Consider the following 27,301-nt stretch of genomic DNA (forward strand, 5'->3'; position numbering starts at 1 on the left):
ATTTCGAACAAAGTTACTCGAATAACGTTTATTCGTGACTGTTGCATAGTCGGTCCGATTGTTATTGCCGTTTCGAACGTGATGAATTATTGAAGAGGTAACTTGTCGAGGTAACTTTTATTAAATTTTCTCCATTCTTGGCGTAATGTAAACACGTTCGAAACGATTATTACTTGTGACAATTTTTTTTTTATTTTCTACCTCGAGTTTCGTATTTTCCTCGTCGAATAGGACAAATGGTAAAATTAAGTGGCACGTATACCGAGTTGATTAAAAAAGAGAGAACGTGTATTGTGTGTTTTTTAACCTTTTGCACTGGTATATTGCCTATATTTTATTATTATATGTATATATATATATAGAGAGAGATTCAAAGGATAAAATTTACATATTTTTTTTACCAAAACTATATTGCAAGTCAACTTGTAATATATTCCCAGAAAAATGTTTTCATTTCGATCCAAAAAAGAATTCCGAGTTGATTGGTAAATACTTCTTAAATACAAATACGGTTAAAATATTTCTTCCAAATTGAAAAATACTTTTTCTCGGTGGAAATCACGGTGAAGAAAACAATCTGATAACCGAAGCAGATTTAATCCCCTCTGATAAATTCTTTTTGACTCTTATAATTTCCATTACTTGTAGAAACTCGCGTTATTATTCTATCTATCGACGATAGAAATAGTAGCAAGAAATATCTATGAGAAAACGTGTCAACATCGAGATCGGATCGTTGTCGTAATTCATTACGATAGAAAAAGACCGATCATCGCGTCACTTTCACGCGCGCTTCCCTCTCATCGAGTGGGAAAAAGTGGGAAAAAGTGGCCGCCGCGTTATCGCGGATCGATTTTCGATCCTCTCTTCCTCCTCGCCCCCGCGGTGGAGATAAACTATTCCCCGCGCGCGAGATCGCGACGGCGTCATGAATTATTCCAACCGAACTCTCAGGGACGAACTCCTCTTCCACTGCCTCGGATGCAATGGAAGAAGACGTCGGTGGAGGGGTAAAAGAGGCGGCCGACAATATACAGACAAAAGGGAAGAAGAAGAAGAAGAAGAAGAAGATATGGAAGATACTGATCCATGGAAGATATCGATTGTGCGCCCCTCTCCCCTCCCTCCGGATAACTAATGCTAATCGTCCCTCACCGGTCAACAGCAGAAGAAACTCGGCATTTCGAGGCGCTCGTTATTCAGTTGCATTCAACGACGCTTAGATCGCGGTGGGTAATTTTTGTTCTTTTCTTTTTTTTTTTTCTTCACGGAACGTTTTTCATTTTCATTGCGCTTGAATTCAATCCTTCGAGAATCTATCGTGTCGTGGCTCGTTCTTTTATTAGAGGAAATATGAAGGAGAAATTCAAAGTTGAGGAATGTAAGAAAGGAAATATGTAAAATTGAGTTTCATTTCTTGTTCCATAAAATTATTTACATTTTGCGGGTTAATAAGATAGGAATAAGATACGAAATTAAGAACGAGCAGTTTTGATCGTTGATTTTTCTCAAATTTTGTGATTTTGTCATCGACAGAAACCCGAGCTCCATCCGAGTTTTCGTTCTTATCGATAAAATAAGCGTTTAAACCTCATTAACGAAATCATCCAATCGCTGCCTCGTGTTAAATTCGTATAAAAAAAAGAAAACCTCATTTAAAATTTAGAAGGCTTTAAACGGATATGGAAAGAGGGGGCTCGACCCGGTCGGAACGAGAGAAAATTATAGAAGGGATCGAGGTCGGTATCGAGAGATCACAGCCGTGTTACGGATAGGCTGTCGTTCGTTCCGCGATCGTAACAGGGGCGTTATGTACGCGAACTTATGGATGGGCGCGGTTGCGTTGGTCGCCGCGCGGACGATGGTGGCGGGGCCCGGTCCGAAGGAAGAAAAAGAAGGAGAGTCTCCCTAGGGCGGTCGTCCTTGCCCTCTCTGGCCGGCCCACGTCAAGGCCACCTCGCTCCAGGCGCATTGCACCCGTTTCCCTCCCCTCCCCGCTCCTCTTGCGCCCGTTCCTTCGCCCTTTAGTCCCTCTCCCTTCGCCCCTTCTCTTCTAACGCCGCTCCCATCGCTCTCTCCACTCGAGCAGCACTCGCCACCCTCTCTTCTCCACTCCTTTTTCATTTCGATTCACCTTTCATTTCGATTTTTCCTCCCCTCGCTTTTCCTTCCCCCTCCCCTTGATTTCGGTCGTGAATCGATTCGAGATGCAGTAGGTATTTAGTCTCCTTCTCTTCCCTTCGATTTTTCTATTTTCGATTTTCGAATCGATTGCAGGAGAATTTGCAAATCTTGTCTTTCCCCTTTGAATCTATCTTTATTTTCGTTTTCTTCGTTCTTCCCTCTTCGGTTCTTTCGAATCGATCGTGCAGGAGAATTCGTGCGGATTGCAAACTTTATTTAACTTTTTCTCACCTTCTCCCCTTGAATCTATTTCGATTTTGCGTTTGGGTCTCGTTTTTCCTTCGATCGTGTATTTCGTTCTATTCTAGCAAAGCGCGCCTCTTAACTTTTTCTCCCTTTTAATCTATTTCGATTTTTACGTTCGGGTCTCGTTTCCTCCTTGAATCCTTCCTGATTGCACAGGTTTCCCTCTTAAGAAGCAAACCGCGCCTCTTAACTTTTTCTCACCTTCTTCCAATCTATTTTCATTTTCATTCTTTCCTCGATCGATTTTTTTTCTTAATCGAATCGATTGCAGGAGAATTCGTGCGATCTAGTGCAACCGCGATTCTTAACTTGTCGATCTTTGCATTTGGCTCTCGTTCTCCTCGCTTTTCCTCGATTCTTTCTTTCTTTCTTGATTTCGATCTTACTTTTTAAATAGCAAGCAATAAATCGTCCTTACATTTTTCCATAAATTTCATATTTAAAGAAATTTAATATACCCCTTTTGAAACTATTTCAAAGATATTTCAAAGATATTTCCATAACACATTAACAAATAAATAAATGTTTTAAGTTTCCCCTAAAAATATCCTAATCTAATATTCTAAAAATTAATCGATTGTCCCTTGCAAACAACTGGATTGTTTATCCTATCTCATCTCTCCACTCTTATTACACGCAAGACTACTCTCCGCTCCTCTGTATACTCCACTCTTGGACGTATTTCTTTTTTCCTCCTCCTCCTCTTCCCCCACCCCTCCCTCGCTATAAATATCCGACGAGGTGTTATTTTTAACTCGGTATCGCGCGACACGCAACACCACGGTTGAAGAAGAAGAAGAAGAAGAGGAGGAGGAAGAAGGAGGAGAAGGAGGAGGAGGAGGAGGAGGGGAAGAAGAAGGGAGGTGGAGGAGAGAAGGAGGTCGAAGGGTTCTCGATACGATGAGGATCGACGAAAACGGGTTCCACCGGATACCAAGCGTCTTCAGACGACCGCGCGAATCCAATTCGCGCGACAGTAATGTAACGAGATTCACCGCGTTCTCTTCTTTTTATGTGGGATTCATCTGGTTGGAAGGACGTCTCATTATCTTTCGAGAAAAAGAAGAAACGAGAAATTAATAAAAACGTCAAGTCTGAAAAGAGCATTTCAGAAGATCATTCTGAATGATAATACTACGCCACGTGTGTTTATTAACAATATTTCCATCTTCCGTGCATCTCAAATCGACCTGAACCTCTTCTTTTAATCTTCTTTAACGCCTCCCTTTAACACGATTACAATTGTGCGTGATCAACGTGATATTCAATAACGAACTAGAAGTAGAATTATTCGATGGAGAAAGGTATAATGTTAGTAAGACTGGATGGGGAGTCGAAAAAATTGGATCAATCGTTCGTCCACAGTGGTACGAATCCATCATTGAACCGCGTCAAAAGATCAAGTTTTCAAAGCTCGATTTTCAATTATTCGAAATATTGCAAATTACGAGATCGATGTAACGTTAACGAACGTTAACCGTGACATTTATATATACGAAAGAAACGGTAGAATTACTGGAGATAGAAAAAGCCGACACAATGTTGACAAAACCGAAATGAAAAGTCGAGATAACAATTCCACCAATCCAGTGGTACGAATCCATCATTAAGTCATCCCTCGTAGATATCGAGTTTTATTTTAAATCTCGAATTGTTCAATTACAAATCCGAAATATTAGAAATTACAATTACGTCGTAGATAGTGTAGATAGCAATACACGATGTACCCCCATAGCTCGTTATCCCAAAGCGATTCCACTTCCCAATCCGTCCCCTTCCTCATCCACCTCACGCCTCTTCTCCCTTCCTTCTTTTTTTCTTCCCTCCTCTCTCCCTTCCTCCTTCCTTCCTTCCTCCAGTGTTCTCTGGAGCATGACTCCCGGCGTTGATTAGACCCTCTCCTCCTCCACTCTCTTCCCCCTAGACTTCTCCCTCCTCCTCCCCTTCTTTTTTTTCATCCTAGCTCGGTGACCTTGCGAAGGACGGGTGAACGAACAGTATTACACGAGGAGAGAGAGAGAGAGAGAGAGAGAGAGAGAGAGAGAGGAGACGCAGAGATTTCTGTCCTCTCTTCTGTCTCACTTGGTGTCCCGGTCCACTAGTGGAGGAACCACTCACTAGGCGTAATAATAACAACAGTCGAGTGCGTGTTATTATTGGGGAGGGGAGGGGGAGAGGTATCATTATTTCTGCCAGCTTTTACGCAAGAGTTTGCGCGGTTCTCTTCGGTTCATCCGGTCGGATCGAGCGTTTTTCGAAATTATTTCCATACCGAATCTGATTTGATCATGCGCGTTTCGATGCAGTCGAAAGATTTCGATCGATAATTTTTTTGTAGCCAGATCGATTTTACGATATCGTATCGCGGAACGTTTTTAAAATTTTATCAACGGATCGTCGTTCGAAAGTCGTTCGGTGAGGAGAAGAACGTAATATTTGAATGTTCAGAATTGCATTTGTCTCTGATCGATCTTCGGCAATCTAGAAGGATTCTTTGGATGATGGTGACAATTTTTGAGATAATCGGGATGGGTCAGGTGTTGCAAATTAATCTATCGAAACTATCGACTTGCGACGCGTTATAGAAATATTTTAATCGCATATCTTGTTCAATTCTGATTTGTTTCTGATTTGCTTTCATTGCATTACATCATTGAAATCGTGAAAATTTTATTTTTATTTACAAAGTTATCAACAGGATAAATCTAACCTATAAGAATTGGAAGCTGAAATATTTCCCAAGATGTTATTAATTATTTCGATATTGTGTCTAGATTATTATCTTAACTAATACGAAATTACATTTACAAATGGAACTATCGTTACAAATCGTAATTACACGTGTCATGAGAAATAAAGAGTACTCTGATACTCCACGCTAATTGTATTAGCATACAAACAGAAATATGCGTTTCCTCTCCACATTGATCGAATCGTACGTATTCTTTCGTGAACGTTTAATATCGATTAACATTTACAGATAACGTTAAGGTTTTCTCACTAATCATATATCAGTTACCAATCAAACCTTGACAAGCCTGCTTTTGTCAAGAATTATTCGAAATCCTTCTTTTCGGCTCGATAATTTCGATCCTCCATCGAAGCGAACGAAGCCACCATCTTGTTCCCCGATCAGAGTAACACCTGGCCCCCCCCTTCACGCTCGCTAAACGACTCATTAACGTTCCGAGTCGATGCATCGTTTCTCTCCTCTCTCTCCCCTGGTGAGAGCACGGTTTGCGGAAGAGCACTGCCGTTATTACAGGAAATATCGTGCAAATAGGGATGTTGGACTCCACTCGGAGGCGGAGGAGGGACTAAATCATTAGTTTCGACGAGTTTAGGAAGTCAATAACCGATCCCTCGAAACTTCCCTTGTAACATAGGATGCAACGACGTTGGGCGGATCTCTCTTGTATCGATTTTTTTTCGATGATAATAACGATGATAAAGTCTCGATCATTTTTTGACGACGATTCATCAAGATTCGTGTTTAAATCCTCGACTTAAATCGTTCGATAAATAATTTTATGCAACTTTTTCACCCCGGAGATTTAATCGAGGAGCGATAATTTTTGGTTAATCCTTTTTATAATTTGCATGCCCTCGATGGGAGGGGGGACGCGGAACGTCTCGGGTTGGTAACGAAGGTTGAGAGGAGGGGCACGCGTAATTACTAAAAATTATTGGCCGTAAGAATTTATAGGGGGAATGGGTATATTTCATGCGAGAAAAAATAATGGGATAGAAAAATTATCGGCGGTGTGTAATAATAAACCTCGAGGCGGGAAATTTGAAAAATGTTAACGGCGGTAACAAAAGTAGAGAAGAAGAATCGCGAAGAAGCGATTTATTATGAAGAAATTACCAAGCCGTTTAATAAATTGAAAATATGTGTGTGTGTGTGTGTGTTACACCTTGCCTCCTTCCTTTTAACCCCCTCCCCCCCTCCCCTCCCCCCGTACGAGGAGAGGGAAGGGAAGGGAAGAAATATTATTAATTCCAAATTCTCTTCCATCGTAAATAAATATGTTAGGTCAACAATAATGACGGCCATTATCATTGTACTGTATTTCTATTATTATCTCTCCCGTCATCCATCCGCAATTTCCGCGGAGAAAAATAATCGGCAACCTGTTTGGCGACATTGATTATAGTCGGCCAACAACCATCCCGCGGAATTGAACGGCAATGTTATTAAACGGTCTTCGTCGTAAATCACGCGTGTCGTTGGATAATTACGCATCTGCCCCTCTTAACACTGGGATAACGATGCGACGATTTTCACCGCGTGAAAAGCTCCTTTCCAGCGAACGGAAGCACGGCGTGAACTTTCCGCGAGATTATCCCGCCTCGTTTGGGATAATCGTCATCGTTAAAGCTGGATCTCCAGGTTTCCGGATTCAGAAATCGTAAATCACGCGTTTTACGACGCGTGTAACGTTTCGTAATGCGTTTGTGTCGCGTTCCTTCGTATTGTTAATGTCGTTAATCCCGGTATTTGTAATATGTCGCCGTGCGGGACAGAATTTTTCTCCATTTCGCGCGTCTATTTGATCCTAGGCGCGAGGAACAGTAGGCGACGAGGACGTCTGACTTTAATTTCAATACAGCGAGTGTACAGATATTTTTTTCGTTTCGATATAGCGGTGTGAATGTATGACAAATTTTTTTGGAAAATAATCGCGTGCAAAGAGTGATAGGTCGCTGTCGTCGTCGTCGTCGTCGTCGTCGAGAAATCTGATTTTAATTTTAAAAATAGGGGCACGAGTGTGGAGGAGGATTTTTTAGAAAATAGAGGTATCGAAAAGTCTGATTTTAATTTTAATATAGCGACGTAAATATATATATAGAAATTTTTTAAAAAATGATAGAACAATGTCGTCGTCGTCGTCGAGAAATCTGATTTTAATTCCCGTACAATATATAGCGAATATATAGAAGTTTTTTTTAGAAAATGATCGTGTAAAGGATAACGATGTCGAGAAGAGAAGTCTGATTTTAATTTTAAAAATAGGGTTTTGGGGGATTTTGTAGAAAATAGAGGTATTATATCGGCGTGAATATATAGAAATTTTTTAGAAAATGATCGTGTAAGGAATAATAGAACACTGTTATCATCATCGAGATTTTAATCTCAGTACAGTGAATATATCGTATAAAGAATAAGGATGTCATAATCGTCGAGAAGAGAAGTCTGATTTCAATTTTAACAGTTTAGATTTTTTGGAAAATGATTATTGGTGAAAAGAATTGATAGGCTCGTGATCGTTTAATAACCGATGTAATTTTAATACCCTTTATTTTTCCAAACGAGGTCAACCTTCTTTAACTACCCCAAAAGGTTTCCAATTTTTTTTCAACTTTAACGCGATCGTAAATTTCCATTCGAGCTTTTCGAGCTTTCCTCCTCCCCCATTTAAAAACATTATTCCTTTTTAAAAGTTCGGATTAATCCAAACTTGGCCGCTCTCAAATATTTCCATATGCATCGGGCTTTGAACGATGACGGGCGAACGAGTTTCAACGACGCGAAAACCAATGGCGGATGGTGTATAATTGACATGCAAAATATGAAGAGGAGGGAAAGAGGAGGAAACAGTTGATACCATGTTCCATTTACCATGGCGAATTAACTCCACGCCAATTTAACCGCCATTTAATCCATTAAATTGCGGCCGCACACGTTATTACGTTTCGATCGAGTACACGTTTATGCATGATCGTTGGGGGAATGAAATGACTGTCAATCGTGTACCGCACCGATCGTCAATAAAACACGACAAATGTTCCACCTGTCGTTTCTGTCAATCTCCACCTGTTTCGCGTAATATCGCAATTGCGTACGATTGCGTCTCCTTTAAGATCGTCGTCAAATTAAAATTCTAATTCCATTCGCGTTTTCACGCCGTGTTTTCTAGCTTCGAACAACAATTACACGTATACTTTAATAAAGTTGAATAAGTGTGTGACAGGATAGAAGAAAGATTCTTCGGATTATCCTTACGCAAGGAATTGTATTTCCAGAACTTTTGATCAAACACCGTGGAATACGTTTTTCGAGGATGGAGTGGATACATAATGGTGGGAAAATTCGATTTCTCATGGCGATTTTTATAATTGTACGATGTTGTCCGATATTGTTCCAAGTGAGAGGAACGTTATGCTTTATTCATTCGTACAAATTACGAGATAATTGGGAGTTGGGATTAATTAGAGGATCACCGACCGGGATCATCTTAATTAAGGTAGGAGCAAGAGATGTTTAAGAAAAACATTGTCTTGTTAATTACACTTTTATTATTCGAAATAAAATCGCTCCTCTATCTTTTCTCATCCTTATATTCCAATTTTATCTTCCCGATTATCGTCTAACCACTTTGTTAAATGTAATATTTTCAAACGCTTCATCATTGAAACGTTTCACCACGTACGTTGCAAAATACAAATCGAAAAAAGAAGATGGACGATGGAATTCCAATATTTTAATCTCGAATACACACACACACACACACATATATATATATCGTTTCACCGATTCGATTGAGAAACACTGCGTCACTCCCCCTTCTCGATCGCCAACCCTGTATCTTCTTTCAACCACAATCTTTTTAAACGCGCCATCAGACGGCCATTACAACCGCTATTCGAAACCCCATCGATCCTAGGATTCTAGGATTTCTAGGAATCGAAAATCGGGATAAACCGGTATAAGTTGAATGGCAATGAACCTCGTCCTTTGTAACGAAACGTCACCATATATTCGCGTCGAAACGAGGCAGCGAGAACGGTGGAGCGCGAGATGGAGAGAGAGAGAGAGAGAGAGAAAGAGAAATATTAAGAGAAATGGTCATCATCGATGAAGAGGGAAGAACGGAAGTCTAGCCTGCCGTGACTGGTAATATCTACTTTCGTCCCGTTTCACCTCTTCTCTCGCTTTTCATTTCGTGGCGAAGAATAAACGAACCGCGTCATCCCAGAGATAAGTCGTAATTCATCCGACGAAGGGAAGGAAAAAAAAAAAAAAAAAAAATAATCGTCGTAAGAGACGTACCTAGAACTCGAAACGTAAATCCATCTCCCCTCGTCTCTGTTCTCTGTTCAGCTAGACGAGACGGGATTAAAAACGACCGAGGATTCTGGCTCGTTTCGCAAGCTCGTTTCGTTCACTTTTATCGCAGCGAGTCGCAGTAAATCTGGACTGGAACATCTCAATAGCGATTCTTAAAGAATTCTCGAAAGGACTCTCGATCGTCGTAGAATTTTCATTATCCCTTGACACCCCTTTGAACAATCCTAGTTGTAACAAGCCGAGAATAATCGAAAGGAAATTCGTTTAAAATCTCTTACGATTCGTTAATTAACGCTCGAAGCGGAGAATAATTTTTTATTTAGAAAGAGGAAGGAATTTTCATCTTAAAAGTTTGCGCGCTCGTTCGGAAATTCGGAACGCGGAAGCAATTTTAATCGGCAGGGGAGGAAGCAGGAAGGAAAAAGAGTGACGCGCGTGAGAGGGAAGACGAACAGCTGGAAGATACAAAGGAATTCGACGAACGTCGCAGTCGAGTAATAAGCTCGTTCTTACGGGCCCCGCGCTAACAATAATCGGTGGCGGTGAATGGATGGAGCCATTAAGTTTATCTATCCGCGACAAGACGTTTTGCCCGGGTGGTCGATTACTTACTACACACACGCATACATAGCCGTGCGTCTCTACGTCCCATTACACGCGACCACCGTTGTTTCGCCGTTCGAGAAGATCGTTTCGTACGCTGTTTTCTTTCCCCCTCCTCTTTCTTTTCCATTATTATTATTATTATTATTATTGTTATTATTATTTCGAGCAACTTTTATCTTATCTTATCTCTAGTTTATATTACGTATGAACGAAGAAAGTGAGAGATGGATCGCGCGACTCGTGGGAATTCGATTACGGTTCGAAAGGATTGTAATGGGACGAAATAACGCGGGGGGGACTCCCACGAAGGGACGAGAAAAAGGGCGAGATGCCCTTCTTCCACGTGTCTTTTTTTTTTTTTTTTTTTTTTTTTTTTTTTTTACCCGCAATGCGGCTCTCCACCGAGACATTCCACCCCGTCCTGGAATTTTCTGCACGAGCGAGGACCGTGATGACTGACTCTACGTGACCGGGGCGGGGAGGGGAGAGAAATGTGTATCTCGCGGATTCGTTCGATCGAGGATAAATCGATATATGGAAGAAGGAGACGGAGAGAGAGACATTGTTGACGAGAGAGATGATCGTCGACCGCATCTACGCCATCGTTGGATCGCGATAATCGCGATAGGGCAAGACATTGTTTCAAAGTGGACTCGTTTTTTCTTTCCTTTTCTTTTTTTTCTTTCTTTTCCTTTTTTTTTTTCTTTTTTTCTTTTTGCGGATCGACCGCATCGCGACGCGATCGTCGGTATTTCGTTTTTCGAGTCGATCCACTTGCTTTGCTTTACGACTTGCTTCGTTCCGTCCGATTGATATTGTTTTCGCGCGTGACATCTTCGCTGCTGCCATTGGCCAAACGTTTCTTGCCTCGGCAAGAAGAAACGACGGTGGTTCCGAGTCTCGACTCGACGAGGGACGAGTTTTACGAGCCGGTGCGTTTGGAATATCGATTTCTTTCTTTCGAACGGGATGTTTGCATCGAGTGGAATTATTGGAATTAACGATGATAGGAAAATCGAAAGGAGTCGGCGTTTCGAGGTTTCGATCGAATGAACGAATATCTGATTATATGTGACGTAATATTATTCGGGAAGTTTGGAATTTTAAAGGATCGCGGGGTAACTATTCCGATGCTTAATAAATATCTGTTTCACAATATTTTTAAAGGATCCGACGAAGGAACAAGAAAGCTCTCGTTAAATATTATTTGACCGTAAATGCTGGAAAAATAAAACAGCTTATCTCCCTCCGGCTCGTTCATAACCTATCTCTTGCGATCACGTTGCTCCAATTACCTTATCTATATTAAAGAGCGAGGGTCGTTAGCGAGGTGGCTGCTCGTTAGGATTAATGAAACTATGGCGTCTACAATTTTGCATGCGGCACAATTTCACTTGGGACGAAAAATCAGCGCGATTCATCAACGTCAGATGGGAATTACAATTAATCTTTTCCATTAAAACACACGTCGAGACATTCCGCTCGCCACCAATAATCTCATCGTCTATCGGCCGTGATTAAAATTCCCTTTCTTTCTTCCTTTCTTTCTTTTTTTGCGCAATCTTCCTCCATCGTCGTTCCATTTACCCTTATAATCGAATTACGAGATGTGTTATTAACGTATCACCAGTGGATAACGTATTGCTAATTGTCGGCCGAATTTTTTTCAAATGTAAGCTGTGCTCCATAAATCGCCGAGGCTCTCTTAACTTAATGATTCGCAAAATGAGATTGCCTTTTTATCATTACGTTTCAGAGATTACGTTCGAGAAGGATCATATTACTTATATTTTATTCACTTGGTCTGGTGATATGCACTCTTGCGGAAGTAACTGGAATTTTACGTAAAATAAAGTTTACGCGCGTTACCTAAGATTAGTCAGAAGTGTTCAGATCAATTTGCATTAATCAGTATTAACGAGGTTTTTTATTTTGCCATTTTGAATATTATGGAATGGAATGAAATATGACGATCTTTTTTTCGCCCATACGTTACAAGTAACGTAAAATGATTTTGTATAAAAGAAATTAATTCGCAAATCTCGAAATCTAATCATAAATCGCTCGAGCGCCAAAGAGTCAAGCCCTAAAAGGCCGAAGAATATCCAAAAGTTCAATACTTGATTCTTGAAGTTTTTCAAAATTTTTTTAATTCCATCGAAAGATAAAATCATTCGAGCCGAAAATCTTTTTACGCGATGCACAAAGGGAGGGAGAAAGCACGAAAAGATCGAATGAATGATCTCGGGTTCCGAATCGCGTGGCCAAGGGCAACGAGATAGGCTTGCATGAATATGCATGAGTCGGAGTGTGGCCGGTTCATAACATTACCCCGCCATACATCAATGGCGAAGAGAGGCCACCGATTTACTCGAGCGACCAACGTTATCGTATCCACTTCTCTCTTTCTTGTTTCCCTCTTGTTGTCTCAACCGAGGCGAGCCCGCGCGTATTTACATAAGCGTTCATTTAAGGCACGTGTCTTGGATGTATCCGCCATCGCCCGCGTTATGGATTCTATTTTTTTACCCTCCATCCACGAAAAAGTTGCTGCTCGAAGTCGTTTGATCCTTCTTTGGATAATCGATAAATAAAACTTGCGATCGTTCAAAATGTAGGAATGGAGGATACAATGGGCTCGAGGGGATGATTTGGAATTCCATGTATAAGGGGATTATTGTAAATGTAATATTAATCCTTTGCACTCGAATGATGATTTTCGTTGGAAAGGCGACAATATTTATTTACGATTGACTTTTTTTAGAATATTGCTTTCTATGAATAGTTTTTCTGAGTCTATTATGTATAATCTTACGAAGGATAGAATAATACGATGTCGAATAGCAAGGTCTTCTTATCTCAAATTAGATCGTGATCGCATCTTCGACGTTAGTTCGAGTTTGACAGTCGTAGCAATACAAATATTACTTTCAAAGTATTTGAGTGGGGATAGAATGTGGTAATAGAGAAAAGGAAAGCAAGTGATTCACCTAGAAATATATAACAATATACAAAATTTAATATTCAATGAATTCTCTTTATTTATACGCGAGCATACGTAAAATATTAAAATATAAAAGTTTAAAAAATATACTTAATCAATTTCGGCTATGTCAATTAATTATCATTGTCATAAATGATCTGTACATTCGCAACAGTGTCGTTTATAATATTTTTGAATAATCGAATGTTTTTAAAACATCTAAAAAGTTTTGGGAATAAGATTTTTCGTGTCATCGCATTTGATACATTTGTGACTGAAAACAAGCGTCAACGGAGGATTTCTTAACAATTTTATATTTCGCGTGGATTCTCTCGTGCAGGAAAAGGAGGGAAGGTCAAAATAAACGCAGAAAAGGAAGGGCATTTGCCTCGTCTTCTGACCGCCGAGATTATTACGCATGCGGGTTACCTGTCCGTTCATCTGATCCACGCCGCCTCGTTTCTCGATTCTTTGAGATCATTCGCGAGCACGGTTCGTAAATATTGACCACGCATGCGCATCAAACGTTAGAGAATACATCTCGCTTTACGGCCTAGATACGTTTCCGAAAAGCCGAATTAATTATTTTGAAACTCATACAAATTCAATCGAATCCAATTGTTCCAATTTTGTATAAAATAATATAGTTTTTAATTCAAAAAAGGCCGTGTAACACAGTGACTGGCGCTAATGTTTCCAACGAAATCTCCTTCGGGCTACGCGCAAGCGCACTCTGCTAGTAACGCGAGTCGCCGATAGTCGCAAGAATAATAATCGGAGGATTTAGAGATTCATTAGCCGCGAAATTATTAGGATTGTCTGTAAATACAAGAAAACCTTGTCTTCAACGTAAGAGTCAGCATAATATCGCCGTTCGGAAAAAAGATTCTGGAATAAGCATTAGACGTATACTTTTTTGTCCATATTGTCCTGACTAACCTCAACTTTGTATAGAATGCTTTGAAGTTTTACATCCTGAATAATTTTTTAATAATCTTTCTACTAAACCATTTTTGTATCACTTTTATACAATTATATATACTACGAAGATTCTTCATAAATAAGTATTTAAATAAGTGTCACTCGAATACGGCAGTGAACGTGATAAAGATATAAAATACGGCCGTATAGCGAGATATAATAGGTTATTATCATACCCGCTATAACGGATGGAATAAGAGACGCGAGATGGAGTCGCGAATCGGGAATGTACAACGTTGTTACAACAAATATTTATGCAAGTTAAAAGCAGGGAGGGAAATTACAATGGGATATAACGAAATTCCTTGGAAGAGGAAAAATCGAAACGATTGAGAACGGCAAGTGGGCAAGCGGACGGGCTAGAATTTATCTTGGAAAAAGCAAACGCGGTTTCTTCCAGTGGAATATGTACTATTCAGACGCCCAGACACCCGTCACCACTTCTCGATCCTCTCTCCTTTGTCCATCCATCCATCCATCCATCCACCGTAATGCAAACGGGGCATCGTCGATCCGTCGGGAGAGGCGCGTGTCCGTTTCCCCTCGCCAGGTATTCCGAATACCCACAGGCATTCCAAAGATGCGAGGCATCTCGGATAACCAAGTTTCCATTCCGATCCTCTGCTTCCTTTATTCGCCCGGAATTCTGCTTTTATCTTCCGAGAAAGCGATCACAGCGGAAAGGAAGAGAGAGAGAGGATCGGAGAGCGAAAGATATTCGAGTGGATTTTACGGCCGCTTCGGGGCAAAGGCGATATTTCACGCCTGTGAAACGCGGAAACTGGCAAAGGGAATCATCCACGGACGGAAGCATCCCTCGAGGGGCGAGAGATTAGTATCCAAGGTTTTCAGTTCTGAAATTCGTCTTTCGACCGCCGAGTATATTTGATCGATTTTACACGGGATAGGAGGGTTAATTTTTAACAAGAAACCGTCGAAATTGTTAAATTAAGACGATGCAAGGATAGATGATTGGATGATGGAAACGTTCCTCGAAAGTTTCGTTCGTGAAATTCTACTCGTATTCGATATTAATTTTCTTTGAATCGTATATCGCAGGGTTTGACGATCCATCAGAAACATTCTCGTCGTTTCCTTTTTATTCGTATTTGTTCCTCTTCCAGAACACGAGTCTTTAGAAATATGTCTCGATCAGTCAACTTGCTCCATTTCTCCTTTCTTATCCACGCGTGAAAGATTCCGAGTCAACACCTTAGGAATCAAACCATATTTTATTACCTACAGAAAATAACTCGATTTCCCTCGTGTTTTTACCTCAATTTCCACGTGCCGCGTCGAAAGAGCGCGCGCACCGCCCTTTAAAAAGTAGCCGAGGAGGAATCCCATTAAAAACGCATCGCCACGCATCGCTCCTTTCAACAACTAGGCTTCTCTCATAGAATCGCGGTTTTCTTTCAACGATTTTAATGTCGGCAATAATTTCGTTGTTTCGTTTTAGAAAGAAAAAAAAAACGTCTCTCGAATATGAAAGAAATCGAACAGTTGGAGATTACGACCGAATCTTCGTTCGAAATTGTTTCGAATGTATCGATCGATCGATGATTCGACGAAGAGATCTCCCGTTTCGTTAAATTTCGAGAAAATCTGAAAGACACGAAGATGAAACGAGTTCAGTTTGTTCGTCGTCGGAAGCGCATCGATGCGAGCCGACTTGTTGTTTAGTTCCACGTAATATTCACGGTCATTACTACGTATCGAAGTATCATTTCCAGCCGTATGATTATAGGAAGCTCGAGCCTTCCTGCCTCCGCGCCGTATTAAAAGAGGAAAATTACGAGATAGAGATGCGAGCAAGGAAAAGAAGGGACGGTGGCGCTCTCGGGAAGCGGAGGACGAGCTCTCGCGTGGTTCGATGCCGTTGCAAAATCGTTTCCTTTTCCCTCCCTTTTTTCCCCTCCCCTCCCCTTCTGGCCGACGTTAAACGCGCCTATATTGGTGTATAATTAAAGTGAAAATAAGATTGTTGGCTAAGAGCATCCTGACTTTTCTCCCGTCCATGATAGACGTTTCTTCCGTAATACGCGCGACTCTCGTGTCAATTTCTCTCGTCAATTTCTTTCTTCTCTAAACCGTAAAAATATCTATCGCTTCCCGCGATGAAAACAGAGAAGAAGGCAACTTGAGAGGAAGAAACGTCTTTGGCGAGTCGATTCATTTCATTCCTTACACTTCGATATCCTAAGAAGAAACCTCTCTTCGTCTAATTTATCTCTATCTACGGGGGCAAAATGAAAAAAATATGATGTCCAAGAAGAAGAAGAAGAAGAAGAAGAAAAAGTGTCCTTGACCGGCTAATTTATTTCATCCGTATCGTTCGATAAAAAGAAAGAAAAGGAAAGAAAAGAAACTGTCAACCTACCTAAACCAGGATCCAGCTCCGCGAGTCCTCCTCAACCTAGGAAGATCATCAACGTAAACAAGATTTCAAGGAACTCGTTAGAGAAGAGAGCGGCGGCCACGTACGCTCGGTTGGCCGGCGACCTTAGATCCACGTAAATTACGTATCCGCGACACGAAGATAGTCCCTGGCCAGGTTACCGCGTCACAAGGAATAAAAACCTGGCCTTCTCCTCCTCCTCTTCCTCCTCCTCGTATAAAGATGACGCGGAGGATGATAAGATGTGGCTTCTTCAACCAGCGTCTCCCTTTCTCTCTCTCTCTCTCTCTCTCTCTCTCTCTCTCCTCTCTGCCCCTCTTTTTCTTCCCTTTTCTCCTCTCTTCTAATCCCAAGCGATCTTTCGAGGCTCGTGGACAGGACGGAATCATGTCAGCGACCTCGCAAGGCCTCCCCAAGGCCGTACGTTGAGCTCTCTCGGCCTGCAAATAGAAGCTATTCAACTACCACTATCGCAGCTACCACCGTTCGCGCCATCGCTATCCTCGCTCCTCTGCCACTCCGATCTGCTGCCGACTTCGTGACTAATTTGCAGACGAATAAACCCTCTCTCTCTCTCTCTCTCTCTTTCTTCCTTATCCTTCCTTTTCTTTCCTCTTCTTCTTCTTGTTCTTCTTGTTCTTCTTCTTGTTCTTGCGAAGTTCTTCTGCAGGGTAGATATACGCCGTTGATCGAAAGTTAGGTATGTTAGTTCGGTTTAAACATCAGATTATAGCTGTACGATAACGTCGGTTGTTTCTCCCGTGTTTACCTTGATAAAGGTTTATTATGTTGCTTCGATCTTAGATACCATTGCTACATTGTGCGAGCAATATATCGGGATGAAGTCACGGAGAGCTTTGGGTCGGTAGGAGTTGGAACGTGGAACGGGTATACATACATTCGATTTCGAAGTTTGTTGTTAATAGGTTGTTAGATCGAATCGATTGGGATCGAGATTAAGAAAGGGACCGTTTAAAATCGAAACGAACAACTTTCCGGAGATTCGATATTTCTCTTTCCGGATCGAGTTACCAAGTGGGGAGAGGGGAACAAGTTTCCAAGAAAAATCTACGTAAAACTTGTTGAAAGATCGTTAAAACTATATATACGGTAGTTGCGTGTATCGATAAAAAAAAAAAAAAAAAAAAAGAAAGAAAGCACGACACCACCGAAATAGCATAAAGAACCGACATCTTTACCGATCGGTCACGAACGTCCAGTCACGTGACCAGCCGAACTCGCACGAGTGTTCACGAACCGTTCACGACGGTGCGGTTTCGTCCGATTAGCGGTAGCGTCGAGGACACGTAACTCGTCGTGTGTCCCACAGGGTTATCGACACACACGTTCCCAATCGTTTTCTCGCGGAATTTATCAGCGCTGCCGAGTCCACCCGGTCGCTGCCGGCGCTGTGGATATCGTAATCGGATATCCAGCTAGTTGGCTGGCGCCATTTTATTAAATCGTCCGCGCGCCATTCCCCGGCCAAACCAGTTTACGATAACTTAACTCGCGTACACGGGCATAACGACCGCCTCTTCTCTCGCCTCTTCCTCGTCTGTTTCTCTTACTCCGCGTCTCCCTCTTTCTTTCTTCTTTCTTTCTTTCTATCTATCTATCTATCTATCTATCTATCTATCTATCAGAGAGCACTACGTTCGAGTTTGCCACTATTCGTGGCGAAGAAAGAAAGAAAGAAAGAAAGAAAAGAAAAGATTACGCCAAGGACACCTCGTATTATACGCATCGCGGAGCGTTATGGTACGTTCATACGGCGGCGTCTCGAAACGTCTCGAGGCGAGGCGACTTGGCGCCAGGCGCCTACGGCCGACGACCAGCTTCTTTGCGTGCCACCGTCGCTCCTCCTGCTCCACCCGATTGATGCCCTCTCGTTACGTTGCTCGTCAGCTTAGGCGGACAGGCAGAAATCATCAATTTTCACGATAAACCGGAGGTTGAGGTTGATTGAAGGGTTCGTTCGTCGAGGATGATGAACTTGCGTGAGCTTGCGTGAGAACTTTCGGTTAGTCGATCGCTTGGTCGAGTTTTTTTTTCTTTCGAGTAAAAATTATCGCTTTTCGTTCTTTTTCCTTGGATATATATATCAAAGGTGTACGAGCGAATGAAATTAGGGATCGTTCAAGAGGACGTTTTCGTTGGTAATGAGAGTGATATAAATATAGAATTTTCTCTTAATATTTGTTGGAATCTTGGAATCATCTTGGAGATTTGTGCATATCACGTGTCACCGGCGTGTAAAATTCACCGACGTCCAATTATTCTGAGCATCGAGATGGACGCGTACCCGCTCCAGGAGATCGTAGACGATCGAATGAGTGAAACGCGTCCGTTCCTCGATCGACGTTCCGCTCGATCAATCCGCGCTTGCAACATTGTACATCTTTGTCACGGTTCCAAGATGGAACGCGATAAATATCCAGTGATCCCGTACTCCCATTCTCTCCTCCTTTTATCTCGGATGATCGATATTTCCAGGAAATATATCGCGACGAAAAAAATAATAGCTACGAATAAAAAAAAAAATACGATCACGCCATCATCGTGCACCCTGCAGCAGGAATAAAATATCTCTCTCGAAACCGCAAACCAATCGAGCTCGTGAGATTTGCAAATTTTTCAATTCACGCTTCAACGGATCTGGATAAACTTATTTCCAAATTTTCTCATCGAATCCACCACCATTTTTCGTAATCGCAATTTTACATTTACGCGCCTCGTAAGTTGAAATCGTTAAAATTCGTGAAAGGATCGTTCGATTTGACCGACGATAATAATTATCATCGTAACGAGTGTCTGTCCGTGAGATCGTAGTAGTCTCTCTTCGCGTTGCGATATTCTCCGGAGGGACGAGCGTTAAATCATAAATCCAGCAAACTAGCCGCTGGTCTGGTGTAAAGCCTTGTTCACACCTATGTGTAACGCGGGCATACGATGAATTTCGTCACGGCCTTCGTCGGATTTTCACGCACGAACGACCCTTGCCGATCGCTGTCACGGCTCTGTCCCTCCGCTCTCCTACGTCCTCGAATCAACAGGCATGATTTATTCGATGAATCCCTCTCGTTCTCGTTCTCGTTGTCAGGTGTAAGAGCGGTGTTAACCTTGCGTGATTTTATTACCTGTGGCTCTTGTTCTTTTTTCTTTTCTCTTTCTTTTTTTTTTTTGAAAGAGACTATCTTCGATAAAATTGCAGGGTACGTAATGAACGTAATGAATTTTATATCTTTTCAAAAGATGAGGAAACGTTTCAATCAATTTTTCGATACACACCTTCGTGTGTTGTCTTGCTTTGTGAAACGATGCTTTGTTAATTAGATTAGGGATTTTTAGAATGTTGCAGTGATGAATCTTGAGCTCATAAATGTTGTATGATTATTATACACGAATGTATTGTGATGAAATTTTTAATAATTTTTTTATGTCTAATTGTTACGAACGATTAATATATATATATATTTTATAAAAAAAGAAAGACTATCGATACAGAATATACATTTATTAACAAAGAGATATTCTACGATATAAACAAAATTCGTATACAATGCCAGAGGCGAAATATTGTGTGACACGGTATTTGTTTATAGAGTCGATATTAGTCCTATCGTTCTATTCGATGAATAACATTCAGTCTTGCAAGATACCTCGTGCGTGGTGTTACTCGAACGATACTTTGTCGCGAAATATCTTGTCTATTTTGTGATATAATATCGCACGAATGATATTATAATGAAATATCTTATTTTTGGAGTTGTATAAACGATATTTTATCGCGAGATATCTCGTTTGTGGCCTTCCACGAACGATATTATATCACGAAATATTTCGTCCATTGCGTAAAGAATATTGTGTTGCGAAATATTCTGTGACATTGTACGAAGGATATTGTATCACGGAATATCTGTGACGTTGCATAAAGCATATTGTGTCGCAAAATATTTCGTCTGTGGCGTTGTACAAAGGATATTGTATCGCGAAATATCTCATTTGTGGAATTGCACAAAATATATTGTGTCGCGGAATATCTGTGGCGTCGTACAAAGGAATATCTGATTTGTGACGAACGATATTACGTCGTAGATTGTTTCGTTCATTGCATTGCACGAATAATATTGTGACGCGAAATATCTCATTTTTGGCGTCGTACAAAGGATATTGTATCGCGGAATATTTCGTCTGTGGCATCGTACAAACGGTATTACATCGTAGATTGTTTCGTCCATTCCGTTGTATGAATAATATTGTGACGCGAAATATCTCATTTTTGGCGTCGTACAAAGTATATTGTGTCGCGGAATATCTGTGTCGCGTCGTACAAAGAATATTGTGTCGTAGAATATTTCGTCTGTGGCATTGCACGAACGATATTGCATCGCGGAAAATTCGTCCATTGCGTTGCACGAACAATATTGTGACGCGAAATATGACATTGGTGGCATTGTACGAAAAATATTGTGTCGCGAAATATCTGATTTGTGACGAACGATATTTCATCGCGGAAAATTCGTCCATTGCGTTGCACGAACAATATTGCGATGCGAAATATTTCATTTGTGGAATTGCACAAAATATATATTGGTGTCGTGGAATATCTGTGTCGCGTCGTACAAAGAATATTGTGTCGCAGAATATTTCGTCTGTGGCATTGCACGAACGATATTTCATCGCGGAAAATTCGTTCATTGCGTTGCACGAACAATATTGTGACGCGAAATATCTCACTTGTGGCATCGTACGAAAAATATTGTGTCGCGGAATATCTGATTTGTGACGAACGATATTTCATCGCGGAAAATTCGTCCATTGCGTTGCACGAACAATATTGCGATGCGAAATATTTCATTTGTGGAATTGCACAAAATATATATTGGTGTCGTGGAATATCTGTGTCGTGTCGTACAAAGAATATTGTGTCGCAGAATATTTCGTCTGTGGCATTGCACGATATTGCATCGTGGAAAATTCGTTCATTGCGTTGCACGAACAATATTGTGACGCGAAATATCTCACTTGTGGCATCGTACGAACGATATTACATCGTAGTTTGTTTCGTCCATTGCATTACACGAACGATATTGTGACGCGAGATATCTCGCGTTGCACAAAGAATATCGATTATTTCCATCGCATCGTACGTGTATCCCTTTCACGGAATATCACGGTTGACAAACAATCCTCCATCCCATCCACGACGGAACCGAAGATCCAATCTTTCTCCACTACCTTCCAATACCTTCTCCATCTTCCACCCTCGTCACACATATCTCTATCAACTTGTCAACGGAGAGGTCGAATTTCTCGGCGAATCAAACGTCTCGCGAAAATTCATTATTGGACTTACGATGAGAGGGGAGCGAAATACGGCGAATCAAGTCCACCGCCGCCGCCTGAATCGATGCTAATGGAATTATCCGCGCAGCTGGGCTAACTCGATTCGCCCCTCCTCCCCCATTTTCACGTGGTAATCGCGTTAATATCGGGGGTCCCGGAGACAGAAAGGCTGACCTCGCCTCGACTTCGTTAAACGGGACACGCTGTCTGTTTCCACGCTCTGCCGTTCGTTACCGTTCGAAGGAAAAAGGAGAGACATTACCCTTTTCGTTGCCCCCTTGTTCCGAGCACCAATCGAATTACCCTCTGCAAACTGTTGCAACTTCCGCCACTGATACTTGTCGAGTTTTCCAGCAGGGAGGATCGCGAGGAAAACGATAATGAAAGCTATGTCTCGCGACAGGGTTAATTGCCGGAGAGAGTTCTGATCTTCGTATCTCGAGAACTCTTTTTTTGAAGGATGACAAGCGAGGTAAGGGGAAGAAGAGAGGAAATTCGATTAGTGTTTTTGATTTAATTCTTTGAGTGGTGGCGAAACGACAGTTTATTTCGTCAGTCAGCTCTCTTAAACTCGTTTCTGTAAGCCAGATAATTGTGATTATTGTATCAGCATATTGTAATATTACACTTTGTAATGCATTTGATTGCACGAAAAAGTATTAGCTTCCCAGCGTACGCATTTAACACGATGTCTCTGATGTATCGTTTTGAGATCCATTTCTCGTTTCGACAAAATTTTTAATCTCCAAGAAGGAAGTAATTGGCGTTTTATAACTGGTCGACTCGGAGATTTGTTTCGATCAGAGTTTGCATTCAAAATTTGTATTCATTTTATGAACAGCCAAGCAATCAAAATATCAAAAATATTAGTCTAGAAAGATTGGTTGTAAGCAATTATTTCGATAAAAGCAGATAGGAGATAGATCTAAAATTATCCTCGATCCGAGAAAAACCACTCTGCCCATTCTCGCCTTCTTAACTCGGGGTTAATTCGCGATTAAAGGTCAGCCTCGGCAATTAATCCTTAATTAAGCCGATCGAACGTATAACTACTGATAACTGTTACCTCCTCGAGTGACAAGTGTACGTGCAACAACAGGTACCTCAGATGATGCCACAGCGTTGCTTGTCGAGAAAGGGGTGGAAGAAAAGGGGTGGTCGTACGTAACGAAACGCTAATTCTCGCTAATGATCGTATTGGCAATTAGTAAAAGGCCTTTCTATAAATCTTCCTCGCCAAGTAATTACCTTTTCCACTCCCAACCCCCCAATAGGCGCGTGTAAGAAGAAGAAGAAGAAGAAGAAGACCACACGCGGTTGGGAGACGCGGTGCTCGCGGTTAAAACGCTAATTATTATCCTCGTACGCGATAAATTAAACTGCCAGACGCCATACGAGGAATATGTTTCGCGGTGGATTCCCATTTACGAGAGAGGAGGGGCGCGCACCTCACCCGTTTCCACTCCCCTCGGCAAATTCAATTTTCAATTCGATCGCCGCTTATATCTCCGCTTCTCTTTTTTCCCTCCCCGGCGAACACCAAAATATAATACGTGCTCCTTACTTTCAACTTTAATCAATCGAACGAGGGATGTTTTAGAGGATTTTATGAGGAGTTTGTATAAGTTTTCATCCCTTTATTCCGAGGATGAATAAGAAAAAGAATCGGTGAGAAAATGTATTTTCCTGGACAGATTCGATTAATAAAATTAATATTGGTAAATTTGCTGTATCAACTATTAGCCATTAAGCCAGTAAGCCTTTGTTGAAACTTTAGCTAACGGTGCTATCCTTACGTTTGCTTGTTTCAGATTCCCAAATGGAGCAAGGGTACCGGTCCGAGGTCCAAGAAAGGGCACTGGTCGTATCCTTACAGATGTTCAATCTGATTTTAGAACGTGGCGTGTCCTTGCTCAAGTCTCAGTTGGACAGCGGCGAGGAGCCAAGGATGGTTGTTAGCGAGGACATGCAAGTCCTTTTACCAGCTATCAAGGTATTTCCGTTATCTCTGGCATATCTAATGCCCGCCCCTATCAAGATCTCTTTTTCCAAGAAACTTTCACCGTGCCGGGGTAAAACCGCGCGTCATTCTAATTGCCCGCAGATTTTAATCTCTCTTCTTAGGCTTGGATGATTTTTAGAATGAGAGGGAGGAAGGAGGATGGGAGAAAGAGCGTTGCGATGATTCGTGTATGAAAGTTTAATGGCTATTCGCCTCTATAAATATAGCCCGTAATTTATGCGATTCTTTCGCACAAGCGTTATTCTCCGATCGAGAAAAATCCGAGGAACGATCGTCGTGAATCAACCCCGTCGTGATTCTAAAAATACTCGACAATATTGCTCAACTATCGATCAGCATCGACAATTGTGAATTAATTAACGATCGAAGCGCTCGTTAACGATGGATTCTTACTTGGATTAAAAATTTTTCATTTGTTACTTTAACTTGGAACTTTAACATTAAAGATTGATTAAAAATCAAGCAACTTTAAAAACCAGACTACCAGAATTGCATAGCGACAACCAAACGCGTATATACTATGCGCCTGTATGTATAAATCATCCTCTGAACACGATCCATCATAATTCATTACGAGTTTTTAATCGACACGCTCGAGACTCGGGCCGAGAACACGATCCTCTCCGAGCTTCCGTCGTCGAGCGTGTGCACGAATTTTTCGATGGATCGTAGCCCGGCTCTTGTCATCGCCATAATCCGAACCTCGAATGGAACACACGAGTCGCGCCTCGAAGCAGCCGAGAATTTATGAAGGCGGTTGGTTCGCACCCACGCGAGTACCGCCGGTGGCCGTTGTCAAGCTCTCGGTTCGTTCGTGTCCCGACTTATTATGCAACCCGCCGTTCGCGATTAATGCACCTATCGCACGTAAGCCATGCACGCACGCTCCATCGATAAAGGTCAGCCCGTATGACAACCCATTGGAACCATCGGTGACCAACCACACCGCTTGCTTTCTTCCTGGTTCCTCGAGAGAGCTGGTGCAACCTTCAAGGATGCGCACGCAGACGAATATAGGGTGTTTGCTCGATACGTTTGGAAATGATTCTTTTTTCACGTTTTGTGGGATCGAATTTGGGCGAAGAGTAATTAGAGGTTTGGTCAATTTCGAAATTGAGTGTCGTTTAATGAAATGAATTGAGAAAAGTGTTTTATATTTTCTATGGTAATTTAATTGTGACGCGCGATAAATAAAATATTCATCGTTAAGGTAATCGTATAATTGAGAATGAATCCTCCTTCGGAAGAATTCTTCTGATTGCTATCGTAACACGGGAGTAATGACAACGATTCCGCTCTTGTCTCGCGTAGAGACCATTAATATTACCGATAAAGTGGACGCAAAGTACACGACTGTTGGCGTACGATTCACTTTCTAAAGGATGGATAAGGTTAAATAGACGTTCTATAAATAGAAACAGTTTCTCATATTCATATAGGTATGTAGCTAATGTTGAATCATTTTATTCTAGATCTGGTGCGATTGGATGCTCTGTCATAGTACCGTCTGGAATCCGCCGCCATCTTGCACGGACTACAGAGTCGGGTGAGTCGTTTGATAAATTTTATATTTTTTGTTAGTATTTTTTTTTCTTTTGTGTCTAAATATGCATATTAACATTGCTTATCTATTTTTCTCGATAACGTTTGAGTTATTCAGTTGTACACATTTTTTGTACAATTTTTTCTATTTGACGTTCTGTATTGACGATGATACATGCATTTAATTGTGCATTTAAATTTAATATTTTCTTCCAATTTAAACGAACCATCTGTGGGAAACTACTAACTTTGAAAATTTACGATCGAAAATCGTTTTAATCGTTGTTCAATCGAAATATTTTGGTTAAACAACATCGAGCAACCATGCTACCATTAAATGTCAGCGAGGAAAACAAATTTTCCTAAGCATGGTTGGATGTATTAGGATCAGCTGGTTGCAGAAAGCGTATGGGTATATATGCTTCAAACTCGGTGATGATCCTGCGGTTTTGTGGTTACTTACTGTGAATCTTTTCTTTTCGAGAGAGAGAGAGAGAGAGAAAGAGAAAGAGGGGAGGGTCCAGTCGGTAAGCGAGCGATGCATACGCTCGCCAGCAGATTACGCCACGGCCACAAATTATTCATTGCTGGTAATAGGTAATCCTTTATTTATTCATCATTTTTAAACACTTTTCATTTCCAATTGATTTTGAAATAATTTGAAAAGAGAAGATATTAAAATGTGTGAAGATGAAATCTATCCAATTTGATAACGTTTTTTAAATATCGATTAATAACTCTAAATATTACAATTCATTACTCTAGATATATTATAATTTATAAACAAGGAGTATATTATATTCTGTTGAATCTTTTCCAAATTTCTTGTATAAATGAAATCTAATGATTCCAATAATACGTTGATTTTCGATTTTTCGAATCAAACAAATCTTCTTAAATTAATGAAAAATCCAATATAACCTAACCTAATTTTATTGTATCCAATCATAATTGGACAGTGTCTAATTCGAAGAATATCCATTCTTGTATCGATTTATATACACATTGCTTTTGTCAAATCGATTTATCTTTGAAGCAGTGGTGTCGGTTATAAGGAAGAATAGAAAGACGGAGAAATTATTCGTGGCTGTGGCGGGCGCGACTATTAATCTATGTTGACATCTCAGGTGTTTTGAATTATGACTGTTGTGTTGGACGATTAATTTTCTTCATGGTGCATCAATTTCCCGGAGCTAGGGTAAAGGATGCTAGAGACATCACGCGCGACGATCAACATCTTCGTGGCATGTGCTCGTGATTTATCGCGATGCGACAGCACGGGAAATTTCGCTGAAAACCGCTTAATTGTTCGAACGAACTTATCATCGCGGGCCCTTGTCTTCTGGGATGCTCGATCTTCCGCGTACGACGGTGGTTGGGCGTAATTAATGATGATTCCGTTTGCGCGAAAATGTCAACTGCAACCAAAGAGAATTACCATTTCGAAATTCTTGTTGTGGACGCGGTTTAAACGTTGAACGTTATTCTCGATGGAGACGGAATATTTTGTTGGCTTTTAAAAATTGCAACATTTAAATATCTCAAAATTTCAAAACTTCAAGTGTTCAAGACTTTTTCAAGATTCTAAGATCTTCATATTTTAAACCTCGAAAAAGTTTTAAAGTTTTAAAACTTTCCCAGGTTCAAAAATTCTGAAACTTCAAAGTTTCAAATTGAAAATTTCAAGATTTCAAATGTTTAAAAATTTTCATCTGTAATGAAGAAATGTTTAAATTACAAATTCATCGATTCTCATAATTAAAATTGGACTTGTACTCGACTGGGCAACATCTATCGAACTCTCTTGCCGAGCGAACCTGTTCCACACACTGTTGCGTGGGAACGACTCATCGAAATAAAACCACGCCACCCACCGATGGCAATGCAAAACACGGTTCGAAGAAAGGGCGATCAACG

General features: G+C 41.0%; 1 protein-coding gene across 1 annotated transcript in view; it reads left to right on the forward strand.

The window, feature by feature from the left end:
- The window catches only part of LOC100866761 (telomerase-binding protein EST1A), a 120,034-nt gene that overhangs the window by 57,391 nt on the left and 35,342 nt on the right, over positions 1-27,301 (forward strand). Inside the window, exons 18-19 of the mRNA XM_086909561.1 lie at positions 23,631-23,812; positions 25,315-25,388. Coding sequence (XP_086765687.1) covers positions 23,631-23,812; positions 25,315-25,388 — 256 coding nt within the window. The remainder of the gene's footprint in view (positions 1-23,630; positions 23,813-25,314; positions 25,389-27,301) is intronic.

Source organism: Apis florea, unplaced genomic scaffold (assembly GCF_048593485.1).
Source record: "Apis florea isolate Af1SG1 unplaced genomic scaffold, ASM4859348v1 contig_3158_pilon, whole genome shotgun sequence".
In the NCBI taxonomy this organism is placed as follows: Eukaryota; Metazoa; Arthropoda; class Insecta; order Hymenoptera; family Apidae; genus Apis; species Apis florea.